The sequence below is a fragment of the Bicyclus anynana genome, chromosome 23 (genome assembly GCF_947172395.1).
Source record: "Bicyclus anynana chromosome 23, ilBicAnyn1.1, whole genome shotgun sequence".
Classification (NCBI taxonomy): Eukaryota; Metazoa; Arthropoda; class Insecta; order Lepidoptera; family Nymphalidae; genus Bicyclus; species Bicyclus anynana.
This window is the reverse complement of record NC_069105.1, coordinates 7,472,848-7,499,679: the sequence shown is the minus strand read 5'-3', so window position 1 is coordinate 7,499,679 and position 26,832 is coordinate 7,472,848. Positions and strand designations below refer to the sequence as shown.

The window sequence follows — 26,832 nt, the reverse complement described above, 5'->3', positions numbered from 1 at the left end:
AGTCAAGAATTAGAATACACAAAAAAATAACAATAAAAATTAACTAGTCAAAAAAAAAACAAAATTAAAAATATCCTATACATAAAATCTATTCTAGTAACAATTTAATTTTATTTACAAGCTGATAAACAGGAGTGTGAAAAATGTCTAATTCTAAATTTCTACGAGTGAGATCATTGAGCAGGCGCAGCGCTTGAGCCAGCGGAGCATGCTGGCTAACTTTAGTTCTGTCACACGGCACCGCAAATAACTGGCGACGTCGGCAACTTACATATTTGTCGGGAACATGTAAATCTATTGACCCCTCAGATCAATTATAGAAGGACCTGTATCGCACTCATAGTCACGAACAAAATTGTCTGTCATTTTCTGAAGAAAACGAGCTTAGATTTGGTATATATCTTATACTAAACTACAAGTTTTGCCTGTTTTTTACACAATTCAAATACACAAAAAGGTATTTTTACGGAGCTCTAAAACCGACGAACACGATTACAACTATTTAACATCGATAGTATAGAGACAGTTTTTATAATCGCATTAGATCGTTGATCATATACTTTGACAGAAAAGTAACGTCTAGCGAGGCAGGTCCTATACAATAATTGCTCTGAGATTGACCCTAATATAACAGAATTATTTTTCGTAATCACCCAACAAACTTTAACACAATTAATGTTAACTTTATTTATGACGATGTTCTTTACTGCGAACAGATAAAGAAAATGGCGGAGCGCGTGTCAAAGTGTCGCGAGGACGTCGCCAAGAACCGCGACAAGTACCAAGCGGCTCTGGCGGAGATCACGGCGTACAACCCCCGGTACATCGAGGACATGACGGGAGTCTTCGACCGCTGCCAGCAGATGGAGGCGCAGAGGCTGACGTTCTTCAAGGACGTGCTGTTCAGTTTCCACAAATGCCTGGACATTAGCAAGGAACCCACGTGAGTACCAATCATTCATCATTATATACCATTTTTTTCCTTACATGGCAAAAAAGGTAAACAAAGATCCGTCGTCACGACATTCACATATTTCTCACAAACCGTCCGTTTAAACTAAATCATTTATATACACATCACTTCATTTAACGCGCACACCGCGAATTACATAAAAACTGCTTGTAATTAACTATTATATCACATTTATTTCACTAAAAACGAAATCACAACAAGTTTTATTTCTACAGATTAACGAAAATGTTGCGAATTTGACATTTCGTAATGCTAGATTGTCTATGAATTGAAGAGACGGGAAAGATACATGAAATTATAACTTGTCGATAATTATGTACATATTTTTTAATTTTAATATTTGTGTCCTTTGTGGCTTATAAATAAAATAAATGTGTATCTTTATTAACACAGCACCAAAGAATATATTATACTCCATGGAGAAGAAGTAAATCTACATACATGAAAACGTTGGACATAGCAGCGACATTATTTCCGCATACGAATATTTTTTCATAAAGTCAGTGGCAATTTTAAATGGAGATTTTTAATTTTAAAATAGTTGAAGGACCTAATTGAGAAAAAACAAATAATGATTTAAAAAAATATATACAACCGACTTCAAAATATTAACGTACCCACGAAATTAAAAAAGGGAAAAATAATATCATTATATTTTCTGCCAAGCCAGTGTATTCAATCTATTAATTCAAGGTGTACCCTATCGTAAAGATTTTTGTTTCTCAGAGATTATTTTTGTCTGTCATGTGTTTTTTTCAGTAACGACTTAAGTCAACATCAGACGGGCTTGGCAGCGACTTCAAAATGATCAATAAGTAGAAAATATAATAAGGTTATCTTTCCCATTTTTAGTTTCGTGGGTACGTTAACATTTTGAAGTCGGTTGTATTTTTTCATAATATTTTTTTTTTATATTTTTAATATACCTAATAAATAAATCAATCCATATGAAATTCAACCTAAAATCCACCCATCTGAAAGTCGGAATTTTCGGTTAGTTATATTATTGTTAGTCATACACTACTCAGCAATCAGCAATAATATAACAACCAAACAACAAATAAATAACAAGACTAACAATTGCAAACGAAACAAATAAGTAATGATGATATGGAACAAACATTGACACGACCTCACTGTGAGCATGGAAGCGACAATGTGGCACTTTTTGCTCGCAGTTAACTCACCCTAAACCGAGCTTAACCGATCGCGGCGCGAGTGCTCCCGAATGTTTGTAATTATATAGCACGATCAAAAATTATTAAAAAACCGATAAACCGATTCTTCAATCACTTGCAAAATTTTTAAGTTAAGAATAAAGAAAACAATACACAAATACGACTTGAATATTATGATTGCTGGATCAGAAAAATAAATAAAAGATTTGAAATACTAATGGAAAAAAATTTATTACTTTTGTTTCGCAACATGGTGAGATTTTTATTTTTCTGGTATACGTAAATCGTGATAGTCAGAGTTATTAGGATATTATATAAAGAAGTTTGAGAGATAGTGATGTACAAGGGGCCGAAACTTTAGTATAAAGATTTTTGAATATATGACATTATGCGGTAATAAATTTAGTAGGTTCTAGAGCTAGAAAAATGTTACGAATTATAATTAGAGACAGACAGTAAGTGTACATTAATTCCAATTATGTTCTACATAGTCATTTGGACTAGTGGTGTATAACCAAGGTAAAAAAAGAAAGAAATAACAATCTTTAATTCAATAGAAAAATATTTTTGTCGCTTTTTTGTTTTTCTCAATTGTTTTCTTCAACAATTTAAAAATTAAAAATTTCCATTATAAATTGCCACTGACTTTATTTCTAAAATATTCGTATGCGGAAATAATGTCGCTACTATATCCAACAAAATGAAATGAAATGTTAATGTTTTTTAACTTTTGTAACTTTTGTATCTTTTGTAATTTTTAAAAATGTAAACTGTAAAATTTTTGTAATTTATGTACTTGGAAATAAAGGCTATATTATTATTATTATTATTATACATGCATTCTACTCTCACGCCCGGTACAAAATAAATATATATAAAAGCCAAAGGGAAAATAAATAAACTTACTTAAATACACAAAATAAATAAACTTAAATATATATTACATAAATACATATATGCACCGGGCGGAGGATTCACCCCGGCAGGGAGACCAAACGGCCGGGGGTCAGGGCGACAGGTGGAGAAACCGGCGGACTATCCTAGCCGAGTCCAGCAAGACCGCTTTTTGCATCTTGCCTGCGAGCGAACTGCCACGGAACCCCAGCCGCCTCAGATGGTGAGCGAGGCTGCCTGGGATCAAACCGTTGGCAGATATAACGATGGGGATGATTTCAGTGGACTCCACATGCCACATGGCGGTAACCTCGTGAGCCAGATCTAGATATTTACGTTTTTTCTGTCTCAGCTCTCACAAGGTTCTCGTCATATGGAATTGTGATGTCCACTAAAAACACCCTCGACTGTGCCCGGTCCAACACCACGATGTCAGGCTTATTCGCAAGAATAGTCCTGTCCGTGATAATGGACCGGTCCCAATAGAGCCGGACTCCGTCGCGTTCAAGCACTGGCACCGGTGTGTACTTGTAATAAGGCAACCTCTGGTCCAGGAGACCGTACGTCAGAGCAAGCTCTTGGTGAAGGATTTTGGCTGCTTGGTTGTGTCTGTGCAGATACTCAGTGTTGGCAAGAGCTGAACAACCCGAAAGGACATGTCTGAGTGACTCGCCGGGATGGCGACAGGCTCGACAGATGTCGTGAGTGCCATCCTTCAGAATGTACTTTCGGTAGTTCCGCGTCTTTACCACCTGATCTTGTATCGCAAAGACAAACCCTTCGGTTTCCCCAAAGAGGTCACCGAAGCGCAGCCACTGCACAGACGCTTTTTTACTGACATGGGGCTCATGAAGAGCCTTAAAAAAGCGTCCGTGCAGCTCCTTCCCCTTCCATACGGTCTCCCGGTCAGAGATGCTCTGTACCACTGGTTTTTGCCATTCGCTGTTGGCCAAGGATAGCGGGGTGAGTCCTTTATCACATGCTATGACTTCTGTATGCATCGGGGACTCCCTTTTCGTCTCGAAGTAGGTCCTGAGGCTGCATATCTCCCGATTGTGCATGGTCTTGGCGCTAAGTAGGCCTCGACCACCACACTTTCGGGGGACATACAATCTCATGACAGACGATTTTGGGTGATGCATACGATAGAGAGTCATAGTCGTGCGGACCCTTCTATCCAGGACGTCTAATTCGGTCTGAGTCCATCTGAGCACGCCAAAGGTGTACATGAGAACAGGCATGACCCAGCCGTTATAAGCTCGAATCTTATTGGCGCCCGACAAATAACTTTTACAGATCTTTGTCAGACGTCGATAAAAACCCTCGCAAACTGACTGTTTCATGTCCGCCTCTTGCACCCCTATAGATTGTGACATGCCCAGATACCGGTAAGATTCAGTTTCAGAAAGGGTCTTGATGTTAAGCAGGTCAGGATTGATCCCGACCGTATGAGTGACCTGACCCCTCTCCACATGCAAGACCGCACACTTGTCTAGTCCCAGCTCCATTCTGATGGAATTACTGAATCCCGTGGTGAGATTCAGTAATTCCTGCAGTCGGGTAGCATTGGGCGCTAGCAGTTTGAGGTCGTCCATGTAGAGAAGGTGAGGCACTTTTGTCCCTCCTCTCCGAAACTGAAAGCCTGTTCCCGAACCCTCTAGTAATGTACTGAGAGGATTCAAGGCCAAGCAAAACCATAGTGGACTCAGACAGTCACCCTGGAAGATACCCCGGCGTATCCTAATCCGGTCATCGGCAGCCGCCAACCGCTCGCCATGGAGACAAAGGATCGTGCTCAATTGCCCCATACATGACCGGAGGAAGTCTTGAACTGTACAATCGATTTTGTACAGCTCAAGGACCCTCAAGAGCCACGAATGAGGCACCGAGTCGAATGCCTTTTTATAGTCAATCCAGGCTGCGGCAAAATTCCGGCGGTTGCGCTTGACCAATTGGCCCGCGACGGAGTCGATGAGAAGGAGCTCCTTGGTACCACGACTACCACCCCGACATCCGTTCTGAGCCCCAGACATGATGTTATTATCGTCTACATGACGAGTTATCTTAGAGCTCAGAACGGATGTCAGTGTCTTATAGATGGTAGTAAGACACGTGATGGGGCGGTATTTTGAGGGATCTACGGTGTCGGTGGTCTTTGGAGCTAAATGAGTGATCCCGGTGGTGAAAAGGTTCGGGAGTGTCCCTTGCTCGAGAGCCTCTTGGAATTGGCGAGCCAAGGTGACATGGCAAGTCGAGAACGCCTTCAGCCAGTAGTGATGCAGTCCGTCGGGCCCCGGACTTTTCCAGTTCGCGGCCCGCCTTACTGCACCAACTACATCCTCCGTAGAGATGGCGACTGGGTTCATCGGCCTGATTGCGGCACATGTCTCCTCTATCGCCGAAATCCAAGGACCCTCATCGTGCTCTACCTCTCTTGACCATATGTTTCGCCAAAAAGCGATAAGGTCAGCCGGATTCGGCTGTGGAGAGGTAGAACAGACTGCAGGACACTCCAATCTGTTGTAGAACCTTTTCTGATCACTCGAGAAAAGACGATTTTGCTGAAATCGCTCAACTCTTTCCGAGTATCGTCGTATGCGGTTCCCCCATGCAGCGATTTTCTGCTTCAGGTCGTCGATGCGCTCCGTCAGTTTTAGGGTTATGTCCGGCTGATCCAGCCTAACCCCTAGCCCGTTAAAGGCTATTCTGACGGAGCGCACAATCCTTGGCCTTCTATTGCCCAACCTGAAGCATAGCAGTCTGCCAATGAGGCCTCTGGCAAGGGTGATACGGCGTTCTATCCTTCTCTTCCAGGCTGGTTCTGCTCTGATGTTATTAACAGAACGCCCCGGGCGTCCAGGTTCCTTGGTTTTGATACCAATGAAACGGTGGACGGTTAGGGCTGCCCCGAAAAGGATAGAAGCCGTATCATCCAGACCAGTGCTGCCCGCCAGATGTTGGGGCAGCATTTTGTTGACAGCCTCAATGACATCCCGCGTCGCTATATTTAGCGCAATACGGGAGAGCCGCGGACGATTCTCTAGAGGAGCATTACGGATTTCAGCAATCGTCTCTTCTAGGATCCTTCTCATCCGCTCTAAATCAAGGGAGACGGTTCCCTCAGTGTCCTCCTCCTCTGCATGCAAATCTTGGGACATAGGTTCAGTCTCTTCGCGGACAGGCGCCGCCGGTGAGACGATTTGCTCTGCAGAAGAGGTTGGCACTTCGGGAACAGCCTCACGTCGTAATCGTTCGAGCTCGGTCGCGTTGAAGATGTTAGAACGCTGAATAAACCGAGCTCGATCTGCTAGGTTCTGTTCCGTGACAGTTAAGTGCGGCTCAAGCAGCAAGAACTCGCGGTACATTGCTGCTCGGTAGCCAGTCCGTCCGGTTTCTCCCCCTGTAGCCCTGTAGTACGCGCGCATGACATTTTTATTCATGTCGCATGTCCATTTCATGCGCCGTACGCCACCAGCGGCGGGCTCCGAAGATTGGGCCCTAGGGGACCCTGTCGAAGCCAAGCCCTCTGATGGGGATGATGGAAGTGTCGACCGGTCAGGTGGTAGTGCCGGTCGACTATGTTGGCTGGCGGCTCGCATGCTGCCACGTCCAGCGCCAGCCCCAGACGCGCCCTGGCGGCCCCCAGGTAGCGGCCCTAATCGCGCTCTCTGTTGTTCCATCATCATATTTTTTAGGGGGGGGTGAGTGGAGGTTACATCACCCGGGGTCCACTCAGGTCCCCGAGGAGGCTTTTTTTTAAGCCAGCTAGCTTGATTTCGGAGAACCAAAAGATACCAAACGGTTCTCCGATGTCCCTTAGTCGCCTCTTACGACACCCTCGGGAAAGATAGGGGTGGCAACATTCTAATCTGCCGGTGCCACACGGCGTTTATTATTATTATTATTATACATGCATTCTACTCTCACGCCCGGTACAAAATAAATATATATAAAAGCCTTATTATTATTATTATTATTATTATTATTATTTATTATTATTATTATTATTATTATATGTGTTGAGAGTTTTCTCTTTCACGACCCAAAAGTCGGTTTTAATAAACATTCCGTCCTGCGGCTCGCAGGAAAAAGAACATTTATTCCCCTTCAGTTATTTTTCCTTCTTCCTCTATTCCTTCCCCTTCCTCTCCTTCTTTGCTGAGTTTGCGTTGTGTTTTGTGTTTGACTATTTGTTGTGGTTAATGTTTGATTCGTTAAATTTAATGTAATAGTGCTGTTTTGTGATTCATGTGTGTTTTGGTCTGTAACTTGTGTGTTGTGTACAAATACTGTGTCTCCTAAAACTTTGCTTATTATGGTCGAGGTGTGAATTGCTGCTTGTTTTTGTAGAATAGTTATATCAATATTGGCGTCTAGTTTATCTATGTATCTTTCCAAGCTTTTAGCCACAACACCTGTTGCACCTATTACTATAGGGATAACAACCGTTTTAGTGTTCCATAATCTACTTACTTCTGTTTTTAACAAATGATATTTACTGAGTTTTTCTATTTCTTTTGCCCCTATGTTGTAATCAGATGGTACTGTAATATCAATTAGAAAAGTTGTATTGTTAGTTTTGTCAATATAAATTAAATCAGGCCTATTGTGCGTAACGGTGTTATCAGTTTGAACGGGCATTTCCCATAGGATCTTCGCGGATTCTATTTCTTTAACTTGTGGTTGAATTAAGGTTTCTTTCCACCAGAGGTCAGAAACCTCAATTTTGTGTTTTTTAGCTAAACACCAGTAAACGTACTGAACAAGGTTATTATGCCGCTTAACATAATAGGTCCCTGCCAGTTTTTCACATCCGGAAATTATGTGTTGGGTGGTTTCATCTTTATTTGAACACAATCGGCACTTGCCGTCTACTGGTTGTTTGAGTATATCTCGCTGATGCTGTCTGGTCAATATTGCTTGATCTTGTATGGCAAATATTGATGATTCTACTTTAGGGGATATTTGTTGTTTTTTACACCACCTAAACGAGAGTTGACGATCAATATTTGCCTGGTCCAAAACTTTTTTAGGGAATTGCCCATGCAATTGCTTACTGCGCCACTGTTCATTTTGTTTTTTTGTTACTGCAGTTTTAATTTCTTTTTTAGTGTATGTGTCATTATGTGTTAACCGTAATACTGATTCTATTTCTGCTGCTTCTTTTATTATTGAATATTTATCCCTATTTTTATCGTGTTTTACTATTGCTTCTATTAGGTAATCGCTTTTATTGTTAAGATATTGTTTAAAATTGACTATTTGTGATTTATACATGTACTCTATATTAATAAGACCTCTCCCACCTTCGTCAACAGGTAAGTAGAGCCTTTCAACTTCAGCTTTTTGCTGGTGAGCTTTATTCATTGCTAGCAGTTTCCTAGTTTTAACATCTAATTTTTTTAGGTCGCTGATTTTATATTTAATGATACCAAATGAATACAGCAAAACTGGTATCGCATAAGTATTAATACCTTTTATTAAAAATCTAGAATTTAAATGAGTGTTTGTAAGCTTTTTGACTCTTTTGAAATATTCTTTGGATATCTTATCTCTAATTTCACTGTGATTTATTTTTCCAGATTCATGTATTCCTAAGTACTTATATTGTTCTCCTATAGCAAGTTGTTGAACAGTATCCCCACTCAATAATATATGTCCCTCTCCTGTTGTGTTATTTCTGTGTCCTGATGAAAGATGTATTGTATTACATTTGTCTAACCCAAATCGCATTCCTATATCATTTGTGAAAATTTCGACACTATCTAATAGTACTTTTAAATTACTCTTATTGTTCGCATATACTTTTAAATCATCCATATATAATAGGTGATTTATCCAGAAACTATCTTTAAGTTTGTACCCTTTCAATTCATACTTATTTAGTATGAATGAGAGAGGATTGATGGCTAAACAAAACAATAGTGGTGAAAGAGAATCTCCTTGGAATATTCCACGTCTAATATAAATCGGTTCAGTAGTAATTGATTCCTGTGAGCCACGCGCTGTCATAATAACCCTCCAAATTGGCATAGTTAACATTAAAAATTTCTTAATCATAGGGGGACATTGGTAGATATCTAGAATTTTAAGGAGCCATTCGTGAGATACACTATCAAAAGCTTTCTGATAGTCTATCCACGCCATGCTTAGATTTTTTTTGGATTCATGTGCATCTTCTAGTATGCATTTATTAACCATCAGGTGATCCTTACAGCCCCTAGCTCCACGTCGGCTACCTCTTTGTTCCACTGCCATTATGTTATTTTCTTGACAATGGGTGTACATTATATTAGCTAAAACGGATGTTAGTAATTTATACATAGTTGGCAAGCACGCTATTGGCCTCCAATTTTTAGGATCATCTGTGTTTTCGTTTTTGGGTATAAGTATAACCTGACCTGTGGTAAACCATTCCTCTAATTCTTCCGCGCCTGAAACTATACTAGTGAATAATGAAGCCAAATATTTGTGAGTACTAGTAAAATATTTTAAATAGTAATTTTGTATTTTGTCAATGCCAGGTGATTTCCAGTTCAGCAGTTTTTTAATAGCTATTCTAATTTGTTCCTCTGTAATATAATTTACTTCACTTGTTTTTACCTCATTTGATGAAATTTCGATTTCTTTAATCCATTTAGCTTCATTATTATAATTTACAGGATTTGATAAAATAGACTTCCAATATTCTTCAATTGTTTGTTTATCGGGCACCTTAATATCTGTATTTAAATTATTATTACCTAAACTATTGTACAACCGGTGTTCATTTACTTTAAATAGTTTATTTTGTTCTATTCTTGTATTTATATCTACATATCTTTTAATTCTACCTGCGAGAGCTTTAATTTTTTGTTTTATTATTTCTGCAGTGTTACTGTGATCATTTTCATTCCGAATTTGATATTTAGCATATAGTTTTTCTTTAGTTTTTATCATTTTTCGTGTGCTGACCCCCCGTTCTATTTCTATTAATTGTCCTAATTCTCGTCTAAGTTTTTCTACATTGTTTTGAATTCTTTTTTTCCAAGGTGGATCATTTTTAGGTTTTATATTAGTTTTAGGTGTGTAAGGTGTTTGTTTATTGTTTAATATTAGCGTTTTAGCAGCAGCGTATATTATATTATTTACTTCTCGCAGTGTACTGTTTGTAATTAATACGTTGGGTAGGTAAGTATTTAAGCTATTTAAGTTTTTTATGAATTGTTTATTTATTTTAGCCTTAGGCAGAAGTAGACGTCTATCAATCGGTGTTTCTTTTACTTCAGATAGTACTTGAAGAAACTGTAAAATGAGCGGGTCCTGATCTTCATTTACCTGTATGTTGCGTGTCATTTGGTTAACTTCTTCTACTTTTTCGGGTGTATGTTGTATGCGTTGACTGTTTTGTATATTTATTTGTGTACTGCATGTTTGTGTTTCAATGTGGTCCTGGTTCGCAATCGGTTCAGTGTTTTCACTAGGTACCAGGCCCTCCGCTTGCCTCTGTACCCGGTCCAGTAATTCTTGTGCTATGACATTTTGTTTTAAAATTCTACGAGCTTGGTTTGATAAAGTGTTTCCGTTAAATTTGTGTATTTTTGGATTATTGGAATTTCTTTCTATAAAAAGTTGCTGTAGCCTACCTATGTAACCAGGACCTTCTGATCTTGCCTTGAAGTAGCAAAACATTAGTTCTAACATTTCTTCTGTTGACCACTTTCTTCTTTTATCGTCACTTATCTTATCTGTGGTCGATGCGGTTGAGCCGACAGAACCTGTGGGCGAAGCCCTGTTCTGCAAAGCATCACCCGCCCCCTCCCCACCCCGTTGGTCGGCTGTACTATCTTCGGGTTCCCCGACTCCCACCCGCCTGCTCAGTAAGGAGTCACTGACGGATTGCATGCTGGAACGTCCAGCGTCAGCTCCAGACGTGCCCCGGCGATCGCCCCCGGGAAGCGGCCCTATACGTTTTCTTTTATTTTTCTCCATCATGATGGGTCACCTACCTTGTTAGCCGTGTAAGTTTAAATAATACACGTTCCACCCCCACGTGGCCAGATGTTCGGCGCGGACGTAAGGTAGGATTTTGGGGGCCGGACGTAAGGTAGGATTTTGGGGGCTTTATTATTATTATTATTATTATTATTATTATTATTATTATTATTATTATTATTATTATTATTATATCCAACATTTTCATGTATTTCATGATTCACTTCTTCTCCTTGGAGTATATATTCTTAAAATTATATTTAATTTCCTAAAATGCACACAACTGAAAAGTTGGAAAACGAAACGAATATGGAATATTCGTTTTTTAAGATGACGTATAGTAACGGATATTTTAGTTTAGTTATTTCAGATATAACGATACCTACTTGATATCGTTACGATGCCCGCGGTTAACTTCTCAACCCTACTGATTGTCTTTGGTTCATAGTCAGCCATTATTGTTGTTTAAAATTGACATCTAAGAAAATTTCAAGTATACCAATACTAGACCTTCTTCCCTACCTACCTACCCTCATTTTAGGTAAGTGGGTGGTTAGAGAGACAAAAAGTAGCCTATGTCACTATCTATCCTTTCACAATATCCGCTTAAAAATCACGTATTTTTTTTTTATTATTTACAAATTAGCCCTTGACTACAATCTCACCTAATGGTAAGTGATGATGCAATCTAAGATGGAAGCGGGCTAACTTGTTAGGAGGAGGATGAAAATCCACACTCCTTTCGGTTTCTACACGGCATCGTACCGGAACCGGTAGGGTGATAACTAGCCAAGCCATCCACCAGCCAAAACTCATATTTCAAACTCTTTTTACACATATATCTTCGTTCCCACATTCTTCTTGTAATGTGACTTTCATCACGTGCCCATACCCAAACCCACCTATCAAAAGAACCACGTAACGTGGCAACTTCGTTCGTAACACTCTCCATGGTCTGCGCGAGCCGGGGGGCGTGTATTTCGTATCACGATTTCACACCCACGCAGTCTTTCTCCCCGTCGCCCGCATATCATGGGAGCGTCATCAACGAACTTGTCAGACTATAATTAGTATAATAGCATTAAAGCATCATCATAATCAGCCGATTGACGGCTATTACTACTCGTAGGTATATCCCAATTTTTAGGACTTCTAAACAACGCTGTTTTGAACGGCCTGTATCCAGCGGCTTCCTTCAACTTGTTTGGAATTGTAAGTCCATCTAGTCGACCGACACTGCATTGGCCGATGTTCCTGCTCCTTGGGACCCCAACGTCTTTCGGTTCTTCGAATTCTGCAGATCTCATTTCTGATTCGATCGCTCAGATATAGCTCAAGCGTCTAATGCCCGCTGAGTGAGTTCAGCTTTGATGAGGCCCAGAGTTGTTACGCATATTAAAATTGAAAATATACGATTACCTAGATTGATTAATCAACTTATTAACAAATAAAAATATATTTTTATTCCGATGTTTCATTTATCACTAACTTCAATTAAGTATTATAAACAGTACAAGTCAAAGCTTAATCACAGCTTATACGTCTCTACATTTAATTTTCACTTCAATGCCTATCGGAGACTTTGTTAGACATTAAACATGTCACCGTTACAATTTCCAGATTACCACAAATATACGAAGAATTCCACCACACGATAAACAACGCCGACCACCAGAAGGACCTCAAGTGGTGGGCGAACAACCACGGCGTCAACATGGCCATGGCGTGGCCGCAGTTCGAGGTAACCACCACACGCCAACACACTGTAGCCTTTCCTGTCCATAGTATAGCGATCGTACAGTATGGAAACGGCTGTATGGTAAAAAAAATTGAAGCCATGTAAGCGCCATTCATTCTTTTTTTAAATTTATACATAAGTAATATACCACTTTACCTTCCAAGTAAACGGGTTTGTGCTAGGAGTGGGTACAAGAATAGTTTTTTGTGCGGATATCCAACCATTAGACCTTTTAAATTTGAATCCGGCTCCTTAACGTACTCGTAAGCATTAATACCTATTAAGGCTTAATGTAACGAGGATGTTTCTAGTGGCAGACATGGTTAAAGCACATTATAAAATTAAACTTGATTATGATAGTCCTTAGTAAGCTGTATGTAGCCATATAGAGATGTCTCAGTCGCGCCTTATGCTGAATACTGTTAAAAGGCTTATTTCGGCTTTTGTATTACCACAAATTAAAAAAATATATATTTTAGTAAAAATATATTTTAATATATATAGTTATAATTTATCTCCGAATGGAATATGTTTAATCTCAGAATCACAGATTAAAAATTAATTTTAAATTAAAGCAAAGCATAAAACGCTTACTTGTCGGCGCCACTGTTTCCGTACTGTATGATCGATATACTTTGTCCTGAACCCCAAAAACTTAACAAAGCATATAACTATATATGCAATTTTAGCGTTATGTATGCCGTTATTAACTGAATGCTTGATAGATAAACCCCTAATAGATCTAGGTGTTTCATCAGTATTAGTTAGGAGTATTAGTGGCATGCGAACTACGTCTTTGTACGCATATAATATTATCTATACTTTTTCTTTCTTTTCTTATTGGCTGAGACTTTATTTTCGTACGAGTAGTTCATGAAACTGATAAAATGCTATCTACAGACGATCCAATTTGGTAGGTATCAGAGATCTCATTTTCACGATACTTACTGATTATAAGTAATAACAATTTTTGTCTAAATTACGCTTAAATCTGTTGATATAAAAATCCATAGGTTATTAAGTTATAAGTTTTAAAATTCGAGTTCTTAAACGATTTCTGATGTGCTAAAGAAATCTGTTAACAATTCTCGTGTCTAAGGGGAGTATGTAGTAGCAAGTTGTTACCATAATTATTATGTCCGTAATTACTATGACAACAATCTAAAACAACTAAAATAACGCATCTACAGCAATATCTGTAATATCTATTTCTATTACATATTCATACATATATATTATAATATATAAACTTAACATAATAAATAATAGATTTACAGGGACTAATTCATTTATGAAATGTAAACAAGTAAGCAATAGTGAAGTTAGATCATTATTATATGAGTTGCATCATTAGAATGATAAGTTTACATATGTTCCAAATAACAAATGACAATTTCATTTATGGACCCTTAAACTAAGAAATCCGTAACTCGGCGGTCAACAATAAAAACCATTATATTTTAACTATTAAACTACCAAAAACTAAAAAAACTACCAAACGAAGACAATAGGTCGTCTCGCGATTAGCGCCAACCAAATTGGGTCGTCTGTAGGCAGTTTAAAACGTCGAAGTTCTAACACTAGATAAAGTAGAAGCGCTTCTTATGAGCAACCTTCATAGTCTTGAGTCATCCGCTAACTTCAATATTGACACTGCGTCTATTTGGTTTACCGATTGCAGAACATTTGATCAAATATTTGGCAAACACGTAGGTAGGCTTTAAGAAGCGGTAGGTTCGTGTTCATCTATGTAAATGGTGAAGCTAATTTCCTTGACAAGTTTTAAAGTAACTAAAACAATTGTTACTATCGAGCACCAAGTAACTATTTATTCATTTAATTAATATAATAATGGAGAATGTCAGTAACCGGATCTTTCGAACCACGGTCATTTACCATTTTTCCGAGAAAATGCTTTAATAATACTTTTACTATAAGCGAATACTGGCTAAGAAGCTATTAAAATATAAATAGGGTAACCATAAAAACCACAGACAAAATAGCAATATTTAGATTGTGTCAATAGTATCTTTAACTAAACTGCAGGGAAAAAAACTTTCGCAAGTGACAATCGGAAGAAAAATTATAAAATTTTAAGATAAAAAAGAAAACAAACAGAAAATTTTAGAAATTCTACATTTAATTATACAGGCCATTTTTGTGTAACCCAAAGACGTTGTGTTTTGTAGTCTTTCAATAGCAAGATCTTAAAATATAGAGCAAGGGATCCCTTTTGTATAAAGTACTCAAAGTGTAGTTAGAATTGACAGCGGTTGGGTCAACTTGCTAATAAAAGGACCCAGCTGATTCTCCTGGGGATTAGCTTGTCATGCCTTGAAACGAACTGTAAGGAACTGACGGTATATACATTATAAATGTACGAATATCTTGTCAAGACTTCCAAAAACAAAGAGGTGTTATTGACTGACTTAAATGAAAAAGAAGTAAGTTGATATAGAAAGTTATAGAACAATTTTTATTAAAGTTCAAATACTCGTAGGCATATACAGAATTTTCTGTGTTATGAAAGTTGAATTGCTGACTTTCAACAAGTTATTTTAATTGAATTGCTTGAAAAAATATTAAATATGGAAAGACAAGGAGGTAGAAAACTAATTAAAAATAGTTTGATGTATCTGAAAGAGAACAAAATGTATGTAAAAAAAGTAGCATATCAAAGTATGATGGATGTGACAAAAATAATATTCATTGTAGATTTTATATTTTTTAAAACATACATGTAATTCATTTTATTTTTGTATTCCTAAATACGGCATGAACGCTGATATACCGACCCGCATTTTAATGAATATATAGCTAAGTAAAGAAAAGAAGTTGTAAAGTTTTGCCTTTTAAAAGTTTACTCGGCACAAAGTACGTAAGGCATTTTAAACTTTTTGAAGCGTTTGTCTTAAAAGCTTATAAAGAATGAATAATGGTTGAATAAGAAAGATGATAATTTTTGTCAGGGTTTATACAAAGTAGAAGAATTTATGGCAATTTTAAAAGACTTTACAAAACCAATATTCACATTATGATTAAGCAGCAATTTTAAAAATCCTTAACTTGGGAATCCTAAAAGAAATTCTTTTAAAATAAAAATTCTTTAGCACTGTATGTGTCAACTAGGGTTTTCTAAGAATTGTGTCATCGTGAGGCAAGTTTTGTAAGAAGCTTCTATGATCAAGGTCGTATTTTACTTACTACAAGTTAAATTAATCTCTAGGATTTTGTACCTGTTGATAAAGAGGAGACTACTCTACAGTTTGATTTCAACATTTAAGAATTCCTAACTGTGTTCATGATGAAAATCGGTTGTTGGGAGTGAGCCAGCTTCTGTAGTTGCAACAAAAATGCTTTTTTTGACGATTATTGACATTAAAAGGACGAACCGCCTGAGACCACGGAGCCAAAACGTTTCAAATACCTCCCCGCCGGCGCGACCGCTTTGCTAGCGCGCGTCGTCACCACACGCCCACCATCCCTCAACATCGGTGCGCTGTGGGCACGCGCGCAGAGGAGACTCCGCCGCGCTCTGCCCATCTGTTTCGGAGATGACAGGGAGCGCCGCGTCGCCCCTTCGGACACCACCAGCGTTTGCAACAACGGCTGTTCTTACAACATCGCGTTCCTGGTACGTCACCGGTGCCCACGGTACGGTCACGGTGTTGGGACGGTTGGCAGAGCTGGATCGTACCACCATGGAACACTTAGGCTCGAATGTATCTTTCTCAATTTAAAACCAAAAATTGTGGGAGATATTCAAATCCAACACCATTATTCCTGCATGAAACAATTGGCAAATTCAGCACCGTTTCTAAACAAGAGTCCGTCGAACTGGTTTCCCCTTTCAGCGCTAAAGTGCGCTCAGTATTCCCAAATATTTCCCAATCAGCTCTGAAAATCGCCTAATTTTAGTCAATCCGCACGGCACACTGAAACGCCCGACAATTTTTCACCAGCTTTTCCACGCCAAATATTTTTGGTAATTTTTTGTCCACAATTTTTTAACTAGTTCTTTCACATGTTTGCAAATTGTCCACTTACCAAATATCCATTCTTCTCCACTGATCAATTCGACCAAGTGGTTCAAAATTGTTCCGATTTGAACACAAAACCTGGAATGGGCACAGAAGCTTTAATTCATTGATGTTTTTAGAAGCTGCAATGGACATCATATTGCACCCACGGCTGATGCATTTTATACTCAGCAAACAGATTAATTACATCTTGGTTGAACGACATTAGTAAAAGTTATACCTACACGATATACAAAAATCTAGTTTATTATTTCGTGTAGTAGGCGATTTCCTACAAGGAAATACATGACGCTTTTTCACACATGTAAAACATGTCACAGTCTAATGTTATCGTAGCAATACTTAAAAATAACTGAAATATGACAACATTATTGTACAGCTTAAAAAACTAATTTTGAAACCTAGAAAGAAGATTTGAAGAAACTTAATAATTACAATAACTTAGTAAATATGAAGTCTCTAATTATCAGATCACCTCTTAAAGTCAAATTACAAAAATTACCAATATCGACTGATTTGATTAGGCGGCGGTCCCTTGGGGTTTTTCTATTTATCACTACTAGAGCAAATGAACAACAAACAAATATTCAAATCTGTTGATCAAGACTAACGAACAGCAGTTAATTTATAATATAAAATCACAGCGATACAAATCAAACAAAACTTGAACAGAATACAAATTGTTAACAATTTAACACAATGAAAATTGTAAGAGAGAACATTGTCAATTCTGACTACACTTAAGTACATCAAAAGACAACCCACTAGCACTTATCGGGAGTAACACTGATGTTAAAAGAAAGGATAATTAAGAAAATATAATAAAAAGAGTCTTTGGATGATGCTAGTAAATGAGAAATATGTTTAAGCTAAGGAAGAAAGCTAAATTTATTTTTAAGGTAGGCAGCAAATAACAAGTAAATTGCAATTAATTAATCAAAGACTCTTTAAATAATAATTTTAATCGCCCATAGATTTTTTATTAAAAAGGTTATGATTGCTTATATAGTTTATAGCAGGTCTACTAAAGGTACAGTTGCCATGACTACCAAAATTTAATGCTATACTGATTAACATAATTATATTAATTACTTTTTATTTCTTATACCTAATTTAATAAATGCTGCTTCTGACGATAAATCTTATTACAAACTGATGCTTTTATACTCGTTCTAACTTGGCCTCTGTAATACTTTAACTCTTCTGCAATCACACGAATTTGAACACACCATGCATCGCTCATTTCATCCCATAGACGCATGGTCACTTGCAACATCAACATCTTCCCCGTATTTGTCGTTGTCTCACACCAGAGTGTGCGCAGCTTGACTTTGGCCATGTCGAATAATATTTAAAACACGAGCTTTGAATGGATGTGTTACAATGTTATTTTATTTATTAATTTAATTTTTTTTTTCATTTTATTTAATTTTGCCCTCACGTACGGACAAGTTGGGATATGTTTTTTTTTACCCCGTCCTCACCCTTCCTTGTTTTGCTTCCTTTAATTTTGTTTTCAATATTTTCTTAAACACTTCCGTCTTATTGTCTTTATGATTTCCTTACCCTTTAGTATTCTTGATTACAAATAATCAATGGTTAGTTTGTCTAACCATTACTTACACAATAATGTTTGGTCTGTCATCTTACTTCTACATCTAAAGCCAAATGGATTTACTGGATCAGATTAACTATCATTGATCTTTGGTCTATAATCTTTCCTCGATTCTGTAATTGTAGACCTACAATACTCATCATTTGAAATGATCCTAATATATCCTATAATATTGCGATATTTCTTTAAACCTTGTTGATTCCTTTTTATTCCTACTTAGAATATCATCGATATTAGTTTCTTTGATCTGTGAACTATGATCCTTCCTTCAATCTGAAATTGTTTATTTACAATAGTCATCATTGAAATGTTCCTGTCCTATCTTGCTCCCTTTAGACTTCCTATATTGCGATATTTCTTTAAATCAGACTATGTATTATTGATCCTTATTTCTTCTGTAAGAATTTCCTCCATATTAGTTTCCTTGATTTTTGGTCTATGATCCTTCTTCAAGTCAGACATTATACGCTTACAATCAATAAAGTGAACACAAATCGCGTACAAATCGTGTCCCAACTTGTCTGTCCGGCGCCAACGCTTGTGACCGCGTGTGTCGACCCAGGAATACACGGAGGAGTTCCGGGACATCGCGAAGGGAAAGTCCAAGGAGAGCCTGCCCACCGGGCCCATCACGCTGCTCAACCAGCGGCCAGTCAGCGAAGACGTACGTGTCACTGCCTGCGTGCGCGTCTTGTACGCACGAATGTATACGCCATTTTGGAAAGTTCCATATTTTGGACTGTTCAAAGAAACCTTTGAGATTTTCGCTTTACTAATGTGATTTATAAAATAAGTCCTGTAAATCGACAATGATTGGATACATATACAATAATATTGAAAAATATATTTTCATAATATTTGCGCAATGGCAAATGACAAAATGGCGTATCGTTCCACATGCGAACAAAACGCTGTCACTGTAGCATCTCACTCAATAGCATTTGTTAATCGGTATTAAATGACATTACTTTATTACCAATACTTTTGGGAATTGTGTGACTTTTATAAATGGTATTTTCTATGGCGTGGTTGCTGTGAAAATGCACAAAATTGAAAAATAGTTCAATTGGCTTAATAGTCTGATAATTATAATATATTTTACAATAAAAAAAATAGTATTGATGGCCATGGTATTGACTTACGATGTAAATAATTTTCCTTCCATCCAATTTAGTTCCCGTGTAGAAGTTTCATAAATAATTTCGGAGATTCGAGGGGATTTGTTTTGAGTTAAGTTATAGTTTGTTTTTGAAGTCCCGATTAATTTTGGCTGATCTTTTTTACTTTATGGTTATTGAGTGAGATCACACAGGCGTTTAAATAATAGTTGTTAAATTTTCTCAGATTACCAATTGAACCAAAAATATTTCTTTTTGTTCAATTTGTTATCTGCGTAAAAATGTCAAAAGGAAAAAGTAAGGCAAGTTTTTGAGGGGCTAAACACATTTTTATATAATTTACGAAATAAGGCTGTTTTGAAGTTATATTTAGAGATGTTTTAGTTTTAGAAGTGTGGTTAGGCCCAGAGATGGGATTCAAATGAGAATGAAGAGTTTAAAATAGTAAGAGACCAAGATTAGCATATTATTGCTTTTTTTTATTTATTTATAGATAAATGTTGCATGGAATCTTTTATATAGAACTTTCGTAGAATATCGAATAACCGGTGTATGGGTCATTCTCATTTCGATCTTTATTTATAAAAAATAGTGCTTCATTTGACCTCAATATTGTTTTTTTTTTTTATATTTATCGATGTTGCATGATGGATGTCGCTTTCGATATGCATATTTGCACGTTTTTATATGTTTTTTGTATTATCATTAATATTAAATATTAACAAATTATTATTATGTAAAACGTATATTTTATCAAGTTTTTTACTATTAAATATTTAGTTTATGGAATAAGTAAAGTAAATTGTATCTTTCAACATACATAAAAAACTAAAAAAATTACCCAATTATATAAGTACATATCTTTCAAATTGTACCGTCAAAAAAAAAAAGGTCTAAATATTGTCTATGGTGCAGGAACTACCGCCGATCACAGCTAACAACAAAAGCGGAAAGACCGCCAACAACCACACGGAACCGCCAGCGAACAACACGACCATAATGCAGAACAACACCAGCGCGAACAATACCATAGACAAGAAGACCATTAGCGCACCCATAGCTGTCACGTGAGTTACCATTACATAACATTAATTTTCTCTAAATTATTTACTATGTACTTTGCATTGTCTATACCTTTTACTAACTTCCAAATTTAATCTGACTTCAATCATTATTTACCCTGTTGATCCTAATCCAAAGTGTTTTACCTTTTTCAAAATCTTGAGTATTCTATTTAAAGATGTTTTCCTTGTTAAACCCAATTTCCAAGCCAATTTTACAAAAATATTATTAACCACATTAAGATCCAGTAAATCCAAAAGAACAAGAAAATTGTTAATCTATGGGCAAGTTGGTCAAATATTGGTCCAGGACTGGCTGTTGGGACGCTTCGGCCGTGGCTAGTTACCACCCTACCGACAAAGACGTACAGCCAAGCGATTTAGCGTCTAGGCTGCATCATCACTTACCATCAGGTGAGGTAGTAGTCAAGGAAAAAAAACAAAAAAAAGTTGCATAATTGAGTCCTCGCCCGCGGGTTACAGGGGTCGGAGTGTGACGACAGACGGGAGTGAGGTGCGGGCGGTTTCGTTATTCATTAATTGACACGCGCGTGTCGGAGAAACGGGTTAACATCATAAGCGGATTTTAATAGCAAAACACATTTAATAAATGGGAACCTATCAAGTCTAACAATTCCCAATATGAGTGGCAGAAAATAAACTTGAGTGAAGTCCCGCACTTGTGACCGTTGTATGTAGGTTTAAAGACGTCTTTTAAAACTAGTTAACACTTCCCTTATCCACTCAAGATAATATTCTCTCCGCCTATCCCAAAAAAAACCAACAAAAGGTGTGGACGGATCGAACGTGAACGTGACAAGAGTGAGCGAGACCACCCGAGCGGTCTACTACTACTCCCCACCTAACTTACGGAACACTTCGTACTATCTAGGCTCGAGACGACGACCAAGAGATAACAAAATAATTTTCTACATTCTACATATCGCGCTCTCTCTTTTGGTCTCATCGCAACGAAAAAGTTAGCATTAAATCGCTCTTTTTTTCACTGCGTGCGTATAAATAAGAATACAATAGGAAAGAGCCGTGATAGCCCAGTGTATGTGACTCTGCCTCCGATTCCGGAGGGTATGGGTTCGAATCCGGTCCGGGACATGCACCTCCAACTTTTCAGTTGTGGGCATTTTAAGAATTTAAATATCACGTGACTCAATCGGTGAAGGAAAACATCGTGAGGAAACCTGCATACCAGAGAATTTTCTTAATTCTATGCGAGTGTGAAGTCTGCCAATCCGCATTGGGCCAGCGTGGTGGACTATTGGCCTAACCCCTCTCATTCTGAGAGGAAACTCGAGCTCAGCAGTGACCCGAATATGGGTATGTAGACAAAATTATCTCGTCATCTCTTCGCGCTCATTTTGGGCCTATCCACATACAAAATGTTTAATGATTTAATCCCTAGAACAATTTATTTCCTTACCTAACCTATCCCAACCTTCTAGCATACAACGTTTGGAAATATACGCGTGCGGCGGCGGCGCGTGCAACCATTCGCTCTCACGGTACACCATCTGCGATACGAGCGACGTTGTCTATGTGTTAGTTACGTGGATATTCGACACATTTTGTAGTAAACAGAAAAGTATTTAAGTAAAATGTAAAGTAACTTATTCGTAGCAATCGTACCTTTCTATCGAGTTCTAGTAATGTAGTAGTAGCAACAGTAGGTATTTATGAAAGCATAGTACAAACCCTGGACCAGCCTCCACGCGAGTGAATTCGAAATCGTAGGACCTCGTAGAGAACAATAAGAATAATAACAATAAGACAGGGCACAAGCTGTGATGCCTGCAGATTCATCGCTAATGAGACCTCACCGGGGTTTTTGGGCTCAGACTAATAACATAAGGACTAGTATCGCACTCAGATTCACGAACAAAATTGTCTGTAAACTTTTTGAGGATAAACTATCTTATACTAAACTAGAAGTTGTTGACCGTTTTTTACACTATACAACTACACGACAAGGTATTTCTACAGAGCTCTTTTACCGAGGAACACGATTACAACTACGAAACGTCGATTCTCTAAAGACAGTTTTTACAATGCATTAGATCGTTGACCATATACTTTGACAGAAAAGTAACGTCTAGCGAGGGCGGTCCTTATGTGATTAGTCTGAGGGTTTGGGTAAGTGCTGAAGCATTGCCTGATGGAGCCCGAAGGCAGAAGCAGAGTAGATGGGCGAAACGACTCTCTGAGAGCTCCCACGCGAAAAGGAAATACGTTACATGAACTGAAAACACAGAGCACAATAAGTTTATATGATAACCACATAGTAAAGATGATACAGTGCTTGTAAGTCTTTACAAGCAGCGTGGTGAAGCCAGTGAAAACTATAAAAAGTCACGCGTATTGCTTGACATCCGCATATACAAACTTTTATCATAGTTTGTAATTAAAATTTAACAGTACAAAAATTACGTAAATTATTAGAATAATCAATAATTACCAATAAAAAATACTCCATCTTATTTCTTTAGATTTTGTGAACAGTTTCTAAAATATTTAAAAACATAAGACGCCATTTTTCTTGAATAATATTGAAAATTACTGATGCGACGCTTCGTGCCGTACTGACTCAAGAATTTATTTTTTTTGTATTTGGAGAAGCTACGACACCGTCGTGTTCCGTGCGCTCCATCTACCTATTATTCTTAATCTGTGATGATAACATTGTAATTCCAGAAACGGCACAGCGTCCGCGCCCAAGTCGGCCAAGACCTCCCCGGCGAAGGACAGCGTGAGCGGCAAGGACAACCCCTTCGAGGAGGAGGAGTGGGACGAGGAGTCGGGAGGCGCGCTCACCGACACCGGCGAGCCCGGCGTACCGGTACGCGCGCTCTACGACTACACCGGCGCCGAGAGCGACGAGCTCAGCTTCCGACAAGGTACCTACAATAATATCTAGACTGAAATAAGAAAGCGCGATACCTCAGTCAAATTCACCAACAAAATTATCTGGCGTTTTTTGAGGGAGACGAGGTAAACTCACACATCGAAAACATTTAACACCATTAAGTATATTCTGTGTCCATACACTACACACAACTATATATTAGACTCGCAATACACACACGCGTAATTTTTACTCAGACTAACCAACATATCGCTTAGACTATCCACAGAATATATACAAAGAATGTTCGATTACTTGATCGATTTTTTGTTGTTCCGTCAAAAGATTCTTTTAAGGAATTGTTTTTTTTATTACAAATTTGATAAAATTAAGGTAGAAATACTTACAAATGTAACATTACTCGCATCTTTTACTAAACTACAAGTTTTTGGCCGTTTTTTATGCTATTCAACTACACAAACCGGCATTTTTAGGGAGCTCTCTACACGAATAAAACGATTACAACACTGAAGCATCGATTCTATAGCAACAGTTTTTATAAACGCGTTAGATCATTGGTTTTTGATCTTTGCCAGAGGGGTAACGGCCAACGAGGCAGGTCCTGTTATTAATGGTCGAATCGCGTAACGTTACAAAGCTGTTTACCGTTACCCTCCCATAACAATCACTTCAAATAAGTGTAATTAGTAGCTACATAGTGATTTATTTTTTATAAATTTGTGTTACAGGTGACCTATTCGAGAAACTAGAGGATGAAGACGAGCAGGGCTGGTGCAAAGGGCGCAAGGACGGGCGCGTGGGGCTCTACCCCGCCAACTACGTGGAGCCCGTGGGCCACTAGCGCTTCTGCGAGCTTCGCCGCGTCGCGTAGCAACGCCGGCAGTGCTTCTTAGGCCTTCACTTGCGAAGCGTAACGCGTACTATTCAATATTAAATGCAAGTCTAAATAGCTAAAACAACAAGTCCGCAACAACAACTATGTAGCTGTTCAAAAGCGAAGCGATTAGTAAAATTGTCGCTCTTCACGCCTAGCGTAGGTTATCTCATGACGTGAGAAATATTGTCAACCAATAGCGAAACCATCGGAAAATTTCGTTGCAATAGAAAGACTGAAAATATTTTCGTTATTCTCGCTATTGGTCGATAGTATGTTTTTAACTCGTCACGAGATAATTGTGTACTTTTATAGTGCATAGGTCTTCCTTTTCGCGATGAGACGAAAGATAAAGGGATATAGACAGAAATATTATCCATTTTGCTGCTATTGATCGATGGGCGTATACGATTTGTAATTACTCGGCGCGATTTGTAGGTACCTGTAAAATAGATGGCTGCCATTTGTCTTTGTACGAAGTCGAGCCAATGTTAAGGGCCCGCGCAGACAGAAAAGAGTTGGCCTTCTGCGTTCAGCGATTTGCTCATTTTCGTAACTTTACACCACCGCACAGATAATAATTACCCGCAAATAACCGCCAGATGGTTAGACTATTTTTTTTTTTTAGAATATTTGCCAAATCATTAAAATATGACCAATTTTCTCCTCCAATTATTCAAAAAGACTGTGTTAGGAATTAGCACGGCAATAAACTAGGTTCGAATCCATTGCTGTGTGGCGTGAGAGTCCCCTTGGTCTTATTAAGCTGTTGGGTCTTCCTAAAGGTACTATTAGATATGTCACTGGCGCGTGAAAACTTAGGCGAAATAAGGTGGCCAATTGTCTCAATTTCATTTAATCGCTTAGTTATTTAAACAAATAATACTTAAATATCGTCTAAATTATTGTGCGTTCAGGAAGTGTAAAAACACGAAATTGTGCACATAATATGCGCTCAGTGCAGTAGATAAATTCCGATCACTTTTGCGGTGATTTTGTAGGCACGTAACATGTCTAATTGTATAAAATCGTTGGGTCGTCACAATAAATTGAATGGAATTGAATTGTATACATAGAAAACGCAAAACGCGTAACTTTTGCAGTCTGCGCAGGCCCTTACACATAAGCAAGTGCGTAACTTCTTGTGTCAAATTTTGAGTTCTTGTCCAAGGACTCTGACAGCTATGACTTGTGATCGAAATGAGTATTTTTATGCTGATATTGGACATTGTCACCAAATGAAAGTAAAAACGAGGCTGTTATTTGGGAAAAAAAATTACAAGCAACGGCAATTTCGAATATCCAATTCTATTTCTTAGAGTCGATAGTTATTATAGAAGCACGCAAAAAAGTTGGCTACAAAGATGGCTACTGCCATAGTGAGAGTTTGAAGACCAATTGTGAAGCCAATGTTACTGATTAGTTATTATTACAGCTCATTTTTAATATAACTAAGGGTTTCCTTGTGTTGGACACAAATGTTGCGGTTTAATTTGAGTTTCAAAAGTCTCCATCATCATTTCTAACCACTAATGGTCCATTACACAGCATCCTTCCTCCTTATAGGAGAGGGGATATAGCTTAGATCCACCATGTTGCCCCAATGTAGGTTGGCGGGTTATATAATTATTGCACGATTCAGTAACATTTGGCTCGCCAGATCGCATGTTATTCAAAAGTGAATTGAAACTTGACATTGTTATTCTGCTGTATGAAAAATAAACGGAGATAAATGCGTATTGTAATGTAATTTGTATGTCAAATTAATTTCCTGTGAAGTCACACTTAAGTCATATTTTAGTACATAAACATTAGGTACATCTGATTCATACAAAATGTAAAACTTTTCGTTGTAAAATTAACTATTTCTCTCTTATAATTGTGACGCAGTTGACTTGGCTACTATATTCGACACAAAACAATAGGCCCGTTTTGACGTTTGTTGTCGTTTAAACGAGATAGCAGCTAAATTGTGATAATAAAATATATATATATATATGAACCCTGATGAATTCCAATAGTAATATATATTATTGGAATTTATCATATGAAGAAAGTGGCTATTTCTAGTTATTGTTTCATGATACATCCACCGCTGTATATATTTTTAACCATTCAATATTATTAATACTAACCATTCCCGACTTATCTCTACGAAATTTTTCTTTTTTAAATTTTCATTTCAGTTTCTAAAAATACCATACATAACCATATTCCATATTTTGTTTTCTATTTACAATAAATTACTGTATTTTTTTTTTGTTTTACCATAACTTTATAGAAAAGGACAGCTATAAAATGGAATAAATGTCACAAAGTGAGAATGTCATAACGGCCCACTTATTGTGTCGCGATTATTAGAGAGAAGCAGATATGTATTAAACAGAGATCCCACTTGGCACTTTTAGTTGTATATTAATTAATAAGCCATCATATAAATGCCATCTCGAAATTGTTTAAAATAGTACATATTTTAATTTATTTTTTTT

General features: G+C 37.7%; 1 protein-coding gene across 5 annotated transcripts in view; it reads left to right on the top strand.

The window, feature by feature from the left end:
- LOC112055884 (protein kinase C and casein kinase substrate in neurons protein 1) overlaps positions 1-26,832 on the top strand; it is a 128,155-nt gene extending 101,323 nt beyond the window's left edge. For 3 of the 5 annotated variants that reach the window (XM_052888648.1, XM_052888652.1, XM_052888651.1), the window contains 6 exons: positions 717-943; positions 12,640-12,760; positions 18,975-19,076; positions 20,446-20,597; positions 23,298-23,500; positions 24,198-26,832. In XM_052888648.1, the coding sequence (XP_052744608.1) occupies positions 717-943; positions 12,640-12,760; positions 18,975-19,076; positions 20,446-20,597; positions 23,298-23,500; positions 24,198-24,310 (918 nt within the window). In that variant the 3' untranslated portion in view covers positions 24,311-26,832. The remainder of the gene's footprint in view (positions 1-716; positions 944-12,639; positions 12,761-18,974; positions 19,077-20,445; positions 20,598-23,297; positions 23,501-24,197) is intronic. The other 2 variants (XM_052888649.1, XM_052888650.1) reach the window with 2 other exon arrangements.